General features: G+C 38.6%; 1 protein-coding gene across 5 annotated transcripts in view; it reads left to right on the top strand.

Moving 5' to 3' along the window:
- Positions 1-210: 210 nt before the first annotated feature.
- The window catches only part of grid2 (glutamate receptor, ionotropic, delta 2), a 485,524-nt gene continuing 466,592 nt past the window's right edge, over positions 211-19,142 (top strand). For all 5 annotated transcript variants that reach the window (XR_008634267.2, XR_008634268.2, XM_055168104.2 and 2 more), the window contains exon 1: positions 211-902. Coding sequence is in view for 3 of the 5 variants with exons in the window: in XM_055168104.2 (XP_055024079.2) it covers positions 815-902 (88 nt within the window). In the remaining 2 variants the exon portion in view is untranslated. The remainder of the gene's footprint in view (positions 903-19,142) is intronic.

Genomic DNA, 19,142 nt, shown 5'->3' with positions numbered 1-19,142 from the left:
TGTAAATACACATCACTTTCTTCTACCTACTTGGCATCTCTTTAGAAAAGCTTGACAGTAGTTGCCCACTAAATGATTGTTAGTTGCCGGACAAGGGAGGAGCCAGAGTTACAGATAAGCCCTCTCCATTATCATGAAACTACCCCCGCCCACTCTGTGGATCTCTCTCTCTCTCTCTCTCTCTCTCTCTCTCTCTCTCTCCTCCGCTCTGTGTGTTAATTCAGTTGTGGACAGCGCCGGGTGCTGATGCTGCTGCCCGTGTAGTCGCATCTATCCTGGGGGCCTCCTCCCACTCATCACAGCTCGACAATCCGCATACAGAGCCGTTGATCCTGTGTCGCAGAAAAGTCATGTCTCTCTGCAGTACTGCATCGGAATAAGGGCACAGAAAAGCAGATCTACTTCACTTACATTTTAACTGAAATAGCAGCGACGTTCGTGGTTGCGAGTGGAAAAACCTTCGCTTTCTGCATCAGCGCGAGAGGAAGTTATGTTCATTTTTGACGCTGCTGTGAGATGCGTCGTGTTTAGCGCAAGCCCGATTTAACCGGGTAAAGAGAAGATACATCATTTGAGACAGATTTTAACTTGGTCTTCTGGTGATTTGGATTGCCTGGAGTGCGTTTACCTGAGATCTAGAGCATCAGGATGTTTTGACGCTGCTGGAAATCTCCAAACGGGTTACCGAAGACTTCGTCTCATCCAAGGCGCATTTAAAGCATCGGCAGAGACGAGCAGCCTCTCTGCACGGGATTTAAAACTATCGTCGCAAGGCGTTTTTCTGTACCTGTAAGGAGAATAGATTTTAACAGAGATGAAAGTTTTTCCGGCAGTATTGTTTCTGATCACGTTTTGGAGTCTGGAGTGGGCGCCAGTGCTTCCCGATTCAATTATTCACATCGGTAAGTTCAAATCTTTGATACAATGACTGTGGCTTCTCGGTGTATCCTCTCCTACATGATTATAACTGTGTTGTTTCAATGTGAAAACCAAACCATGCAGTGGTGCAAATGATACAAATATTGACAAATAGCAGTAGGTCAGCAGATCAAACGAATGTCTATCAGAAATGAATTTACGCATTATAATGAATGCAAATATGCCTTTGACTTCAAATGAGACTGTGACCACAATATCGTCAGGTTAGACTATGAGATGAATATCTCCATCTGTTCCCATCAATGCGTCCATTATGTGCCCTGGCTGAGAACAGGTGGTTTGAGCAAAAACGATTCCTCACGACGCATTGCATGCACTCCACTACATTAGCTACGACATCGTTTGATCGAGCAAAAACTTGTATTGGCAAAAATGCATAGTGTTTGAAATATGCTACTCTGTATAAGGATGAGAAGAAAAGCGCGAGGATGGAGATGGAAGGAAGGATGGGGCATGCGTGCTTGTTTTAGAGATGGGCATATACGTGGACTGGCACTGAGATCGGATAAGGTCTAAGAGGTGTTAAATCAGTGCTGTTAAAAGAGAGGGTTCTTCTCACTGTGTGGAGGGTGCTGGGGATTTGGCACGGTTGAAATTGGCGTGAGAGCATGCGCGTGTTTAATTTAATTAAGGCTGATTGATACACTAAACAAATAAATATGCTGCGCGCCGCATCATGCTTTTCTGGCAAGATGACATGGCGCGTAACTAAAAGTTGGTGAAATACGAAGTCACGCATTTAAAAACCTCCCAAAACGATCCATTATCACATAGCAACAGATAAAGGAAATGGCTGGAGTGAATTTACAAATAGATAACGGGTTTGAGGAGACCGGACTGTGCTGGCACAAATGAACGCGTTGCGTCCAGTACTCCTGTCGCACCAGTTGAAGCATGCACCATTCATTAATGTTGAATGTTGAACAAAACGCCACGGGCAAAGGTGAACTTTTTAGATGCATTAACATCAACTAAACAGTTGGGCTATAAGGCATTCAGGTTAGGATATTTCATTTAAATCCCAAACTGTTTTAATATAAATGTATAAAATGTACTTTAGGAATACCTTATATTACTAAAATGTATTTATTTTCCACAGTTTCCCTAATATAATATATTACAGGATAGGATATGTATTTATCCATTTGCGCATACATTATGCAATGTAACCTGTGCTGTTTTCTGGAGGTTTCAAGACAGTATTGACAATAATAATTTTCTACAATAGCTCCATGAGAAAGTGACGTCACTTGGGACCGTAAACGACGCCGTTTAGAGGCGAGACGACTGATGAAGGTGTTTTATCACACGCGCTTGAGTTGATTGCAGAGGAGCCTTATAATGATTTGCACACGAGTGAAGAGTCTCGCGCGCCGTGCGCTGCATCGCAATGCCGCAGCTCCCGTCAGGACTCCATTCAGAAAGTCACAGTGATTTATGCCTGTGGAAAGCCTACAGTTCCCAGCATTATGTGGGTGCTCAATTGGCACCCTCCTCGGTCGGGATGCACCCCTGAGTACCAACCCACTACCAAGAGACTGTTTTGTTTAAGCCCTGAAGTTGGTTCCAGTATGAAGATTAATGATTGGGTAATTATTGCCAACATTTCCGCAAATTGTGTTCACAAAACAGTGCACACGTTTGGTTTGGCAACTAGTTTAAGTGACATTTTTAACAAGGTTCTGCTATCTCCACCTAGTGGTTAGGATTCCGTTTCCAAACTTTGGTTCTGTTGTTTTCAACCTGATCTCACCAAGGTCCGTGGGATAGTCACAGAATTTTTTGCTCATTTTTCCGTGGCATTTTCACGGATCTCCGCATATTTCCGTGGTCCTGCCACGGACTTTCTTTTCCGTGGCATTCTCACGGATTGGTTACTCAACTGCTTTTTACTATTTTCAAACCATTGTCGCTTCGGTTTAGGGTAAGATTTACGTATATGACACTCTCAGAATTAAAAGTACAAGAAGGCACAATAGTTGTCATTGGGGTGGTACCTTTACAAAAATTACACTTTTTGAACTAAAAGGTGCATATTGATACTTTAGAGGTACAGTACTGGTACCTGAAAGTACCAAAATGGTACATTAGGAACTTTTAAAAAGGTCCTAATATGTACCATTTAGGTACAAATGTGTATCTTTGAACTGCCAATATGTACCTTTGAAGTACTAATATGCACTTTTTGGGTACAAAGGTGTACCTTTTTGAAAGGGTACTGTCCCAGAGTGTAGATACACCGCTTTAAAACTCAAACATAGCTGCCAAAGACAAACAAACTGTCTTTTGTTATAGCACGTTAAGCTGTGTGCTCTCTCTGGACTGGACTATGATACATGAGTTGTCCTGAGACTGCGAGTCTGGTAGGAGCAACTGCAGAAAAGAGAGACTGAAGAGCCAATGCTGTTGTCACTCATGATAATCTTTCATATGACACTGTAATTCTGCAGGACTAAAAGAGATACTGAAGAAGTGGCAGTATCATTTTACAGATGTCAGGGACTCCCAAAGTCTAAATCATCTTTGCAGGGTTCTTGTGAACCAGGGAGCAGTGATTTAGACTAGAAGCATAAAAGATCAAGAGGTCCCTAATGCGCCTGCTGCGAGGACTGTAAATGTTGCAAATGGCACCTCAAGAGGTCAACCCTTATTTTGTCACACCTTTCGATATAATCACTTGAAATACACAGTCGAGTCACGTAATCGCGGGATTAATTACTCAAGCCCCTCATTGATCGACAATGCACCAGTTCATCTGTCAAATATTGCTGTAAGGTATTCATCTTCTAATGCCACAATAATAACCCTGGCCATTATCACAGCAAAAGCCTTCCATCTCTAGTGTTTCAACTTTTCATTATCCGTTACAACACCTGAGCAGGCACAATACAGCTATCCAATCAAAACAAAACACATCTCAATGCACTGCATGTAATTACAAGACCTTACAAGCACAGCTACTCATTACCCCTGCTTTTTCACCGTATGACTACAAAGAAGGACGGAGAGAGATTAAGCAATGAAAGATATAGTCTCCAGGCTTCCGTATCTCATTATCTTCTTGTTCTTGGGATGGAGGCCATTGCAGTTCGGTCCAAAAATAGAAACAGCAATGGCACTACCCATCTGGCCCACCTACCAAGCAAGCACTGCTCAGGATTATATTCTACAATTTCCTCTGGCTTTGGAATTTAACAAGTAACCGACCGTGACTGCGCAATGAGAAGCGATAATGATTTGATTCCCGTCCACCAGCTTTGATATTTTTCTTTTAGATGCAGTTGTGCAATAATTGTTGTCATGCATGCAACCTACATTACATAAATGTTTCAGGCCAGCCGAAAACATACACTGTCAGTGATGAGTATTGTGATATCCCCTCGGAGCTACAGATGTGCTCTCAATATGTCAAATCTTTCTGAGAATGAGGCCGATTCGTGGATAAAACTGTAATGGACAAAATCTAGTTCGCTATTGCTGACATGCAGTGCTTTAGTAGACTTAATTAAATTGAAACAGGTAGTGTATTTCATTAAATATTTATGCAGGGCTCCGAAACCAATTAAAGCTGAAAAAGTGCATTTACTGTAAATGAAAAAGAAATGTTAAAATTATAATGAAACTTTGCTTGGAAGAGCGCACACAATCTTAAAAATTAAGGTTCCAAAAACAACCAACATGATCTCACAAAGTTCCGTGGGATAGTCACGGAATTTTGTGCTCATTTTTCCGTGACATTCTCACGGATCTCCGCATATTTCCGTGGCCCTGCCACGGACTTTCTTTTCCGTGGCATTCTCACGGATTGGTTACTCAACTGTTTTGTCCTATTTTCTTACCATTGTCGCTTCGGTTTAGGGTTAGATTTACATAAAATGACATCCTTACCCAAACCCAACTCTAACCCCAATGCCAGGTGACAATTGATTAAAGTTTAGAAAATATAAAAGAATACATCAGAAAAAATTGTATAAACCAATACTTACAGTGACAAAGTAACGCAAGCACCAAATCTAACCCTAAACCGAAGCGACAATGGTTTGAAAATAGGAAAAAGCAGTTGAGTAACCAATCCGTGAGAATGCCACGGAAAAGAAAGTCTGTGGCAGGGCCACGGAAATATGCGGAGATCCGTGAGAATGTCACGGAAAAATGAGCACAAAATTCCGTGACTATGCCACGGAAATTCGTGAAACCTTATAATTCACTATAGTATCTGCTAAAGGCATATGCATACATATAAAATGTATGTTTACTTCCAAGAAACATCTAAGAACTCCCTAAACTTTCCTGAGCTATAAATGAGCAACATCTGTGCATTTCCATTTTTTTCTTTGGATTTCTCCGCTGTCTCTTTGAATAGGCTGCAACGTTGAGACGCAGAGTAATTTCCTGTGTGTTTAGTAAACAGGCTCGCAGTCAACTGAAACGCAGCGCTACGTTGTACATGTCAATCAAACCTTCCTGCAGGCGTTATGGTTTGTTACAGTGTGGCAATTACAATACATGCGTATAAAAAGTGTTTTGATTTTCTAACCGCTACTCTATCATCCATTATATTCCCATGTAGACGCAGCGCTCGTGTTGTATTAACGTCAGCCCAACATAAAAACAGTACAAAAGTATGGGTGGCTCCTGACTAACAAATGCTGATACTCCAGGAAAGATGCTTTATCCATCTTAAAAAATTCAGTCAGACATATCAGTCTTGCTATAAACAAGCAGTCATAGCTTACTCTACCGCTCGGTTTAGCTACCTTATCAAACGCTGCTGTGAAAAGAGCGAGTCCCCTTTGAGAAGTTATGTGTCTGATCTCGCTCGCTCGCCTTGGGCCTCCTTTCTTTGACTTCTCTCTCCGGCTATGTATCCTTTTCTTTCTCCCTTTCTTCCTTCCTGCTGGCTTGGTCCTCTTCAATAGGTTTCTGCTCTGATGTGCTTTGAAAGCGTGTGAGAAGTTTGGATGATGCATTCATACTTACAGTCACACTCCTGTAGGAGGCAGTAGAGAGGTTGCATTTGCGTCAAATGCATTTTTATTATGTAGTGAATCATTTGCAAGAAGCCCTTTGCAGAATGAAATCTCTCAGTACTGCAGAGAAGATACTGTAGTTTCCTTCTATTTTACATGCAATGTATTATTTACATCTGACCATAGAGATTTTTGTCTCAAACAACTCAGCACAATTCAGTTTCTTTTAAATAAATAATAAAAATAAAAATAGTAGATACTTTATAATGTAATGTAAGTCCCTTTGGATAAAAGCGTCTGCTAAATGATTTCTTTCTGAAAGCACATGTGGAAATACAGGGACTTTTCCCAAACACAAAGTCTTTTTCTTATGCGACGTTCCGATTGGATGCCCCTCTCTTGTTTGTATACCCTCAAAAAAGGTACAAGAAGGTACCAAAGTTGGGCGGTACTTTTTTTTTAAAAAAATGACACTTTTGTACCTAAAAGGTGCATATTGATACCTCAAATGTACCCACTGATACCTTAGAGGTACATACTGGTACATACAGTATCTGTACCATAATAATTCATACAGTACAGTATTAGGACCTTTTTAAAAGGTACCATAACTTTTGTATCTTTTTTTTTTGAGCTTGTATGAAAGTCATCATCCAACAAAATACATACAAATAGGGTGGCAGAGTAGCTTAGTGGCTAGTAATGTTGCCTATACCAAAAAAGCGGTTAAACCTGCGTAAGGAGGCCTTTTTGTGTGGAGTTTGCATGTTGTGTAAGTGTGGGTGTACTCTGGGTTTACTACACAGTCTAAACTAAGACATCCAGGCTAGGTAAATTGGAGATGCCAAAGTGTGTCAGTAAAGTAGATCAATTTGTGTTTAACATAGATTAACTTTTTTTTTCCATGAATATAGACATAGATGCTGAAATGGGGTTTAAAGAGACACTCCAATTCTTTTGAAAATATGCTCATTTTTTAGCTCTCCTAGAGTTAAACATTTGATTCTTACCGTTTTGGAATCCATTCAGCTGATCTCCGGGTCTGGCGCTAGCACTTTTAGCATAGCTTAGCATAATCCATTGAATCTGATTAGACTATTAGCATCGCCCCTAAAATAACCAAAGAGTTTCGATATTTTTCCTATTTAAAGACTCTTTTGTAGTTGCATCGTGTACTAAGACTTTGCTGCCGTAACATGGCTGCAGCACGCGCAATGATATTACGTTGTGCCTGAAAATAGTCCCCTGCTATTGAAAGATAGTAAGGGGCACTGCGTAATATCATTGCGCCTGCTGCAGCCATGTTACAGCAGCAAAGTTCTTGATTATTACGCCAGAATGAGAGTATAGTTCCTAACCATATCTGCCTAGAAAATCTAGGCTTAGTACACAGTGTTACCGATGTGTCAAGTTTTAAATAGGAAAAATATCGAAAACTCTTTGGTTATTTTTAGGCGCGATGCTAACGGTCTAATCAGATTCAATGGATTATGCTAAGCTATGCTAAAAGTGCTAGCGCCAGACCCGGAGATCAGCTGAATGGATTTCAAAACGGTAAAAATCAAATGTTTAACTACAGTGGAGCTGGAAAATTAGCATATTTTCAAAAAAGTGGAGTGTCCCTTTAAAGTGTATGTTGCAGGTTAACCACCACTGTCGATTAATGGGTACATAAATCACTCAAGATATGTGTATAATTTTTAAAATGTCTCAAAAATGGTCTTAAAGACCACTTTTTTACGTTTTTGGTATTAACGGTTTTTTTAACGCAATTCTGCGATGACGTCACGTTGGGGAGAAGTGGAGAAAGACTCAGCCAGAGCCATAGAGATAGATGAGACATTTATTGCTGTTTAATACTTACGTATATAATTTGGAAATCATATATACATCGTAGGAAATATATAATGTGTTATACTGCAAAGTTACCTTGCTAATTATTATTTATGATATATGTGGAGATAAATAAAACTTCGCAAATCTGCTGATTTGATCCATTCATGTCCTGACCACCAGGCTAGAGATTTTTAAACATCCTTAATCCACACTTACTAGTCTATCAAATAATATCTCAAATATATTGTTTTGTGAAATAAAAGGATGCTTTGTTATATTGTTTATGCGATTATAACGAAATCACACCATCATTTTATACGCAGAAGCAGCTCGGCTCCGACCGCATACATACTGTAATAAACAGGCGTTCGGCGGCTTTTTACATCATGACAGGCTAAGCCATTTGAGGAGGAACCGCTCATTGATCACTGTATTTTTATAAATCCTGTACATGTTTGGACCTGCCGAACAGGTTGAGCACTTTTATATACTTTACTGAGCAGAGAGGCTGCCTGCACAGTTTGACCAGCGGGCTGCGGGAACCGGCGCACATCACGCCGCCAGACGGTGTTGCTAATATAACTCGAAATTTATAACTATTATCAGATCGGCCCGGGAAAGTCCCGACTCTCTCGATTGCCATTCCGCTACTGGCTGTAAGAAAGTGAGTGCGTTTGGGTCGCTGGTCCCCGCGAACAGACGTGACGTGCTTCACTCACCTTCCAGGATTAGAGACATGCTGCCAAAACCGTTTGTGCTGAAGATCGCATAAAGTTACACCCATTTCAGGCAGGATCATGGACCCCCTCAAGCCAGCATGCACGAGTATGTTAATTGTTTGTTTACTTTCTACACGAAGATATGCTAACCTTATGCTATCTGGCTGTCTGCCTATCTCTCTATACTAGCCTATCCATCTGTCTGTCTGACTATCTATCTGTCTATCTATCTTATCTATCTATCTATCTATCTATCTATCTGTCTATCTATCTTATCTATCTATCTATCTATGTATCTATGTATCTATGTATCTATGTATCTATCTATCTATGTATGTATGTATGTATGTATGTATGTATGTATTTATCTATTATCTGCGCTATCAGAACTGTACTTTACTCGTCTTTCTATAGTCATTCTCAATGCTCTAAAGGCGGCTTTGGTCAATTCTCTCCCCAGCGTGACGTCATACAGTGCGTTGTGAGGGAAAGGAGAATCATTGCAAATTGCTGTACTTTTTCATACTTTTTCGGGTTTTGTGATACCCAACAACATAAAATACAATGGATAACAGTTTAAATATTTATTATCTACAAGCAAATTGCACAAATTCGTTGAAAAATTTTACCTGCAAAACGCCCTTTAAGTAATAAATAAATGCATACATACATACATACAGATATTTTCAAACATGTCATTTAATAGATTTTGCAGCTATACCTATGCAAATGCCTTATTCAATTACTCCGTTCTAAGCATTAGTAATGTAAATCTTAAAAGAGTTAATCTTTAAATCCTCTTTGAAATAAGCCTGCACTTAATCGTGTGGATATTGTTGTTTGGTCTCACTAATTCCTCTAAATTTTGACCATGAAACGAAATCACTACCTTAGTTCTTACTAAAAGTCAATTCTCTAGTTATCACTGCAGACCTTATGTCTCATTATTTTTGAGACCTCCACTTAGGTCAGTAAATGAGAAGAAAAGAGTGCCAAAATGCAAAAACACACACGCACATATTATTGTCAGAAAAGCTAAAACAGTAGCAGCTCCAAAGTAATTGTGTCAAGACTGGACCGAATATGAAGTGAGATGCAATTTAGGTGTGCAGATGTGATTTTGTTTTTAATATATTATATCATGTGTGTTTATCTGGAGCAACCAGGAAATGGAAAACAGGATGTGTTGTAGATGAACGAAAACAACAGGAATAGAGTTGTTTAAAATTGTAGTTGTTTCTGTGCCTCCATAGCACTAAAAGGTTTGAAACCGCTGTACATTCATGCTGAGAAAATGGAAAGCAGTGGGATGTTGCTTCTAGACACTAATGTTGGATAATAGGGCTTTGTTCCAATAGGCAAGACTGCATCAGTTTCTGTGTTTGGAGCCCAGCCAGCAAAGAGACGAGCTAAAACACTGATCTCAGACTCTTGGAGAGTCTGCACTTTTGTTGGTTCGTAATGTTTCTCTTGGGACAACATCCATTTCAATTTAATGCACCATGAAAAGAGGATAAACTTAAACCTTTAGTGTACCAGAGATGAGAAAACATGTTGTATGAGGGTTTTCATTAATATTACTATTGACAGCTTTTTGTAATTTATAAGGTGCAAACATTTTTCTCTGTTGGCTACAGGAGCGAGTTGAAGGCATGGCAATCTGGCACTGCTAAACATTAAATTGATTTAGGACTGTCACTAAAACTTTGTCAATTACAACCAGGGTGCACCTTGCATTTGCTCTAGGCTGTTTTTTTAAATCAGTAATTCTAAATAAAGTTATCATTAAGCAAATGTTTCTCATGTTGCAGTTTAATAAAATAAGCTCTTGGATTAAAAACAACAACCAAAATTGAGCATAAACTGCACAAAAAATGGATTAAAATTAAAAATTAATAATAGACGTACATGTTTATATCAGTGGTTCTCAAACTGGGGTCCGGGGCCCCCAGGGGGGCCGCGAGATGGTGCCAGGGGGGCCCCAGTTTTATGACATTTTATAAAATACATTAATTTATCATGAATTCTGTGAAATTAAACCTAAAAAAAATAAGGCAGCACTACTTTGCATAATTTAATGTTGTGTCTAATTAAAATGTGAAGTTTTAGAACTGTTTTTTTGTGATAAATTTTCTTTGGGGGGGCCGCGAAGGAATGCACTGTACACAAAGGAGGCCGCACGCTGAAAACGTTTGAGAACCACTGGTTTATAGTCTTGAACAAGAATGAAACTTTACTTAAGTGTTAAATAATTTGTGATAACACATTTCAATAACACATCTTTATAGACTATTTTTATTAAGCAATATATCTCATGAAAGTGTAGTGATGCTACAGGGCTGCACTTTTCTATAGGTTTTTCTGTGCTGTATAGGCAATAAGGTACGAGAGGCTGTGCTGTATCGTGAATAAGTGCGTTAGGCACTACGTAAAGCGTACTGTATCACTTTTATAAACAGTTACCACACAATATTAAGGTTAAAAAAGTACTAGTGCAACTTTCATGAGGTTAAAACAATAAAAGCATTCCTTCCGCTAAAAAAATAGTCCCTGACTGTGAACAACAACATTCCAATGTGTGATATGCATGAAAGCTCAAATAAAAACAACAAACTGTTCTCAAACTAATACATGTGGTTGCTAAGGGTGTTACTAAGGGCACAGTGATAAATAGAACCATTGGGTGAAGGGGTCTTAGCCGTGTTTTATTGTAAATGAAGCACAGCTATTGACCAATCAGAATCAAGGATTGGAACTAACCGTTTTATAACGTGAAATAAGTCACGGCTAAGACGCGTGGTTAGGCACACCGCAAAGCCAAGTCTATCGCAACCTATTAAGCAGTGACTTATTCACAATAGAGCACTAGCCTTAAATACCTCATTGCTTTTATAAAACGGTTACCACACAATAAAAATATTAAAGCAAAACAATACATATCAATGGAACTTTCATAAGGTTAAATTACTAAAAACCCTTAAAATCTGCTTAATATTTGTTTTCATTGCTAAGGGTGCTGCACAATTCACACAGAATCGTTGGGTACAGTGGTCAATAGTGTTTTACTGTAAATAAAACACACCTATTGACCAATCACAAACTGAAACTAACCATTTTATAATTTGTCCTAGAATATTTAAAAAGTGGTTGGGTTATATAGACGTTTTGTAGGTTGTAGCAGATATTAATTTAAAGGGGGGGGGGGGGGGTTCAACGGTATTTCATGCTATTTTACTTATTTTCACAATTGAGTTGTTTCCTCATGCTAAACAAACATATAGGCAAAGTGTCAAAAAAGCAGTTGGACGTGTTACAGAGTATTTCTGTGCTGATTGCACTTTGCCAGGGTTCGTACAAGTTTCAAAAAGTTTTTTTTTAACATGGGTACATCTTACAGATCATGGGTAGACTGTACGTATAATTTCTTTTTATGGACACTTCCCCCGGAAAAACACGCCCACACGTCCATCAACAGGAGAGCGAGAAGCGAGGACGCTAGAAGTCACAGGCATCACTTCGCTACCCAGTCTCACAAAGTTTCGTGATATAGTCACGTATTTTTTTTTATTCTTTTTTCATGCTATTATCACGAAATTTCGTGTTTTTCCGTGATCGTATAACGAATTCCTGTTTTCATGTGATTATCACATATTGGTTACTCAACTGTTTTTTCCTATTTTTAAACCATTGTCGCTTCGGTTTAAGGTTAGATTTGGTGCTTGCATTAGAATGTCACTTTATATATTGATATATACTATTTTTTCAGATTTCTTTTTTTATATGTCGCCTGGCGTTAGGGTTAGAGTTGGGTTTGGTTAGGGATGTCATTTTATGTAAATCTAACCCTTAACCGAAGCGACAATGGTAAGAAAATAGGACAAAACAGTCGAGTAACCAAAACGTGATAATCACACGAAAACAGGAATTCGTTATACGATCACAAAAAAATACGAAATTTTGTGACAATAGCACGAAAAAAGAATAAAAAAAATACGTGACTATATAACGAAATTTCGTGAGACTGGGCTGCACTTCACTCTCCAGCTTTGATCTATATCAGTGCTTCTCAAATAGTGGGACGGGACCCCCAGGGGGGGCTCGAAGCGACACCAGGGGGGGCGCGCGAGACCCCAGGGAAAATACTTTTTCAGGAAGTGATTTTTAAAGACATTACACCGCAATCACGCTGATAAGCCGCTTGTGTTTTTTATTATTATTTCTTGATTATATTTAATTTTTCAGAATCAAATGGTCAAAAAAAATACTTTAAATAAGGATTGATTTTTTTATTTCAGGCAAATTGATGCATTTTAAGTCTTTTCTGTTACAGACTAAGAAACAATGTTAATAAAGTTATTCTTTGTTGTAAGTTGATCGATATTTCTTTTTTTGTGTTTTCTTTTTGTGTTTTCTCAATGTTAATAAGGATACAATGTTTTGCAGATGTGTAATTTTATAGACAAATTATACTATTTACAGTCGCGGCGGAGAGTTGGGGGGGGGCGCGAAATGTTTACCTCTTCCTAGGGGGGCGTGACAGAAAATAATTGAGAAGCACTGATCTATATCAAGATTTAACAATGGCATGAAGGATGAAGTGTGTTTTTGGATACAAGTAAGCCAGCATTATGGAATCAATGGATATAGTTTGTTTATCTGGGGTAGCAGCGACGTTTTGCGTGTGTGTTTGTTTAAACACTGGATTTTGTTGAAAAGTCTCAACCGGGCCATGTGTTGCATGCGGTAAGTAAGACTTCTGTGTTATGTTGGAAATCGTCGCGTAAGTGCATATAATGTAAATGGCATGAACATGTTGTGAATCATAAGTTTTCCAGTGTTGTATACAGTGTTGCCTTGCTCGTGACTCCTCCTTTCTTGGGTTTTCGGAAAGAATTGCTAGAGCTGATCTGGCTTTAATAAATTTGATCAAACTAAAGACTCTTTGGCGATATGAAGAATGTAATACTACTCTATAGGTACTCAAGATTAACATCATATATCCAGAAACAGTGTGTGTTATGGGAGCTTTAAAGAGTCTTGTTTTCAACCAAAAGTGGTTTAAATAAGCGTATAATTTTAACTTAGAGCTATCTCATACTGCATTAGCACCACTGATTCTCAGCTCCACCTGCTTTAATCACCTCATAGGTCTGCCATTTCCAAATCACCCCATCAGTGCGTGAGATTTTCTCTTTAACCCTTGATCTCGGCCCAGTTTCACATCGCCAAACGGCTCCTTTGACCTACTCCATAACACCATTCTCATCCTCAGGATGCCTTGAGCCTTATACTAATTTGCACTGTTTAATATCGTGTGACCGCACAGTCAGACAATCTTGCTAGCTTTGATATCCTCTTATTTCCCTCTGGTTCCCTTTATAACTTGGGTGATAACACAGAGAATGGACCTTGACCTTCGTTCATCTCTTAACTTATGTGATTCATCCAAGACCTTTAACCTGTTTGCCTCCGCGACATCCGTGGGTTTTTATCTTGGATGGAAACCTTGAAGATGTTGTGTCTAAGCACTGCTGTGCTTATGTAATTCACACATGCACAGCATGGCTGATGATGCCATATGGATGTAACAACCTTAAAACTTTTACAGTAACAGACTTTATACATTGTGACATGCTGGATATTTAAATCACTCAAACATTTCGCAAGAAGACACCTTTTCACCCATTCTCAAAATGTCTTCAAATAAATTGAATGAAAAACATTCCTACGGAGTTTAGGTCCATAAACCTTTTTCCTGCTGTGTTATTGTCTGATAATTGGCTTGTGCCACCAAACTGATGCTATTATAGGGGCGATTTGAGACTAGTGTCGACCAACCTAATTGAAGAGAAAGTGTGAGGAGAGGGAGCCCGAAAATGGCCGAGTGGGGAAGGCATGACGTGGTGTTTGTCTCCTGGAGTGAAATTAGCTGTGCTTTGTAGCAATAGGCTGTCATTCTGTCACGCTGCCAGTCCGCCGTGCAATTTGCCACAATGTCGAGCGACCATCTACTCCATTCTCATTTAGTAAGTTTCTCCATTCTGCTCTCATTCGTGTCTTCTGACAAGGGAAATTGCCTTTCTTGTTATCGGATATGGGCCTTCACACAAAGCTCAGGATAGGCGTGCCTAAAAAAGCAGTGCCTTTATCATAAGCAGCTTGGAGATTAAAGTGGGTTTATTAGAACTGTACGTTATAATCATAGCGCCCAAAGGCAAATAAAAAACTGGGGGTTGTGTTATCATTGTACTGTATAAATGATTCTGGGCACCTGAAAATATAGCAAGACTCTCCATCGCCAATATTATGGACTATAATCACTATGTCTTATATATAAAAGTAAACCTATTTATATCGAAATGATACATTTTGTCACTAACAACTGTTGCAACCAGCTGCCTGAGGAAACTTGTATATAATGGAATTTCCATATGGAGTTGCAGGGGAAAAACAAATCGGAGATTGTCGCTGTTAGCACTCGTTGCCCTTTCCAAAGCTGTGACATTTCCAGTGGTCAGTTTATCCCTTGTTTCCTCTGGTCCCTTCAAATTGTGCTACTCGGGCTTTAATGTCCTGCTGGGAGACACTGATGTGGTTTGGACTCCCCAGAGAGAGTTTGATCACCGGCCTTAAAATTGCTTTAGAGGAATTGAACACGGGCACTTCCTTATAGCAAAATGCACCAGCAGGTTTGTCTTTATTGGACGGGCAAAGTTTCACAATCTTTTCACAAGAACAGGTAGAATCAGAAGCTTGAAATTTGGATGTTACTTAATATGCATTGATTGCTGAATGCTGTCTTTAGTGCATCTGCTGAATGTGTCGGATTAAACGGGGAGAGTCATGGGCTGATGCAAAGTCTTGAAATGTTCATTTTCATCTGAATCACAGAAAAGGTTCCTCCTCTCAGCCGTGCTCTCTGACCACCCATCTCTCCACTGATAATTGGATCCTGGAGAAAGCTCAGTGAGAATCTACTTTACATTGCTTTTTACAGCGAAACGTGAAATTCCACTGCTCTTCAATATTGCGTTTCAACGCTGTGTGCGTGGATGAAATATTCATATCGAAAAAATGATATTTAATACAGCAAACTTTCCAGAAGTGTGTGAGAAAAATCATCTACTTCTGCTAGTTTCATTTATAAGAAAATTTCAATGTATTTGTGCATATTGGGGTCAGAGATTCGCTATTTTCAAAATTTTCAGCCGTGTCTACCGGCGGAAATTGATTTAGGACTACATTACTGCACTGAACTTTAGCTCCACCTCCTAACATTTAGTCCAGAAATCTGTCAGCAATGTCTTCGGATATAACTTAAACATAAAGTTAAAAATATTATACAGAGAGTGACGTATCACTTTGTTTTTTCAATGATCAGTATGTGGACAGGAATTCTTGGATGCACGGACTGTGGCGTCCAATTTTAAACTTTCCTATAAGGTACTTTAAAGGAAAACATCACCGTTTTTCAATATTTTACTATGTTCTTACATCAACTTAGACAAATTAATAAATACCTATCTTTTTAATGCGTGCACTTTTAATCTTTGTACAGCGCATTGTGAATGTGTTAGCATTTAGCCTAACCCCTTTCATTCCTATGGCTCCAAACAGGGATGAATTTAGAAGCAACCACACACTTCCATGTTTTCCCTATTTAAAGGACAAGTTCGGTATTTTACACTTAAAGCTCTGTTTTCAGATTGTTTATGATGAAATAGAACGGTTTTGACTGAAATTTGGACATATGATGCTGGCCCGAGAATTTTCGGGTGTTTGTTCTATCATCTCCCACCTCTAGAATGGTTGTATAGGTGCACTGGAACAATCCTTCCTAAAATGCATGAAACTTTCGTTTACAAAGACGTGAAACTCACCGAGTGGTCAGGGGTGTTCACTGATATGATCACACAAAAATCCCTGCAAAAGACGCCCTCCAACAGGTTTTATTGTAGTTTTTGTCCAACTCCATTGACTTGTATTAGATGTGCTGTGAGGTACGGTATTACTCTACGCCGGGAGCGTTGTTTGTATTCTTGCAATTGGCAAAGGCGGATTATCGCCACCAACTGGGCTGGAGTGTCGATTATTTAAACTCTAAACGGAAGAATATACGGGTGTGATGCTTTTGGAAAAATAGGTCCACAAGTTTACAACGAATGCTAAAACACCTGTTGGAAAGCATCTTTTGCAGCGATTTTTGTGTGAGCATATCAGTGAACACCCCTGACCACTCGGTGAGTTTCACGTCTTTATAAACGAAAGTTTAGTGCATTTTAGGAAAGATTGTTCCAGTGCACCTATGCAGCCATTGTAGACGTGGGAGGTGATAGAACAAACACCCGAAAATTCTCCGGCCAGCATCATATGTCTAAATTTCAGTCAAAACCGTTCTATTTCATCATAAACAATCTGAAAACAGGGCTTTAAGTGTAAAATACCGAACTTGTCCTTTAAAGACTGTTACATGAGTAGTTACACGAGTAAGTATGGTGGCACAAAATAAAACATTTGTTTTGAGCCATAGGAGTGAATGGGGCTAGGCTAAATGCTAACACACTCAAGAAGCGCCGTACAAAGATTAAAAGTGCACGCATTAAAAAACATAGGCATGTATTAATTCATCTAAGTTAAGGTAAGAACATAGTAAATATTGAAAAACGGTGGTGTTTTCCTTTAAAGGAAGTCCATGAAATATAGATTGTCAGAAAAATGGTACGGTACCATTTAAAAAGGTCCTAATATGTAACATTTAGGTATATGTGTCTTTCAGGTATCACTTTGTACCTCTTAGGGATTTATATGTACCCTTTAGGTGTACTTTTTGAAAGGGTGACAGTTTTACTCTATATCTTTTTTTTTGAGAGTGTACCCGTGGGGCTACCATTGATTTCAATGAAAGGTTGACGTTTATTTGACAAGTGGCTCTAAACACGTCATTCTGCAGCATCGCTACCTAAATGCCGGTTCTTTACTGGATGTCTATGAGATCATATAGGCACTATTTGTGTTGGACTATATTCACTGGACACCCTGTATTTCTATCATGTCTGTAATCTTGTCTACTCTATAAAAATGCTCTCAGTGGGGTTAGTATTTAATAAGTGTGCATTTAACCATAGGCTATATAAAATAAGACATCAATGTAAGCATTTTGAAGAAATTAAATAACAGGACTGTAATAAGATTAAAGGTTTGCTGGGACTGACGCAGTGGTTAATTCCTCTTAATCCTTTAGTTGTGGAAAGTTAGGAGATGAAAAGATGGAGTTGTTTTGAATCAGTAATCTTTTCATGACTGAATAGTGTAACTGAAATGCATTTAAAGTACCTGCATTAGAGTGAATTATACTGTAGCAAATCAAACTAAGTAAGAATTCGTTTTGCAAGGCTGCTATAGTGCTGTTCTCATGGACTCCGCGAGGAGCAAGGATTTCGCACAAATCAAAATTTAATTAAAATGCTTGTCTTACACTGATTTTGATACTGTCAAATTCAATGATCTCTAAAGGAAATATGCGAAGAGACGCTTCAGTCGGTTGTCATTATTCTTGCTGTGATGTGCTGCTGTGAATTTCGATGTTGATGCAGAGCTTACGGTACGCTGTTTGATTTTCATACAGAGTGTGCGGTGTGTACTGGTCCGTGTGTGTAATAAAATAAGATGGAGAGTGAGACAGCACAATAGATGGTGCGTTTTATAGGGGTGCACTAGTAAAAATGATTGTGTACGTGCTTACCTTGCAAGCACAGCTTGGCCGTAGTTATTATATTTCTTTTACCAGCAAGAAAGAAGTGCGTTTGTTGACCATGTAAATAACCCCAGTAAACATGATCTTTAAAGATGACCGAGTGTCTGGTAAAATATACCTTTGTCATTAACCTTTGTGATTTATAACATGAGTCTTTAACATGAGGGGTGGGCCTATAATGTTCACGTACAGAAAAGACATACTATTGTTATATTAACAATAAATGATTATAATTTGTGTTTTATTCTGTAGTATTATAGAGGACTTCAGTAAAAAAATAATTATTCGTTCTAAACATTGGCAGCTGGAACATAAATCAGTCTCCCCCATCTCCAATATAGATAAGCAGAATCCATCGCACACAATTTAGCCTTTTTACCAAATTGAATGCTGGGAAATATTAAAAACACAAATATTTGTCTGTATTAATACAGAAATTTTCATCATTTTATCTATGAAGTCTACAAATGTCAAAGCTTGTATGAAATCTAAATGTAGTAGAATTTTAATTACTCAACTATAATATAAATTAAATTGGGGCATAAGAAGACAATACCAGAAGTAGGTTTTATGGGTATTTGAAAAGCAAAAGTACTTAAGGGTTAAGATGATGCAAATAATTGTCATTTAAACTAAAAAAACTACTTTATTGGGTTTTTGGCTATTTGGGTTTTTATTTATGGCAGTATTATTTATTTTTTAATTGTACCACGGGTCTGTTGAATGCTTTATTCTGATTGGCTGAGAAATGTTCCATGGGTGTTGATTGTTTTTCAGTAAACCGCACACCTAACTCGTCAAATGTCTTAAAAATAGGTACCAGAGCAATGGTAACCGTGGTTTAAGCTGAATAATTGACTCCGGTCCTTAAATTATTTGTAAATAATATTTTCTTACAATTCAACGGCCCGTTGTCTATTATTC

Source organism: Misgurnus anguillicaudatus, chromosome 5 (assembly GCF_027580225.2).
Source record: "Misgurnus anguillicaudatus chromosome 5, ASM2758022v2, whole genome shotgun sequence".
NCBI lineage: Eukaryota > Metazoa > Chordata > Actinopteri > Cypriniformes > Cobitidae > Misgurnus > Misgurnus anguillicaudatus.
The sequence above is the reverse complement of the archived record's forward strand: the minus strand, read 5'-3'. Positions and strand labels throughout refer to the sequence as shown.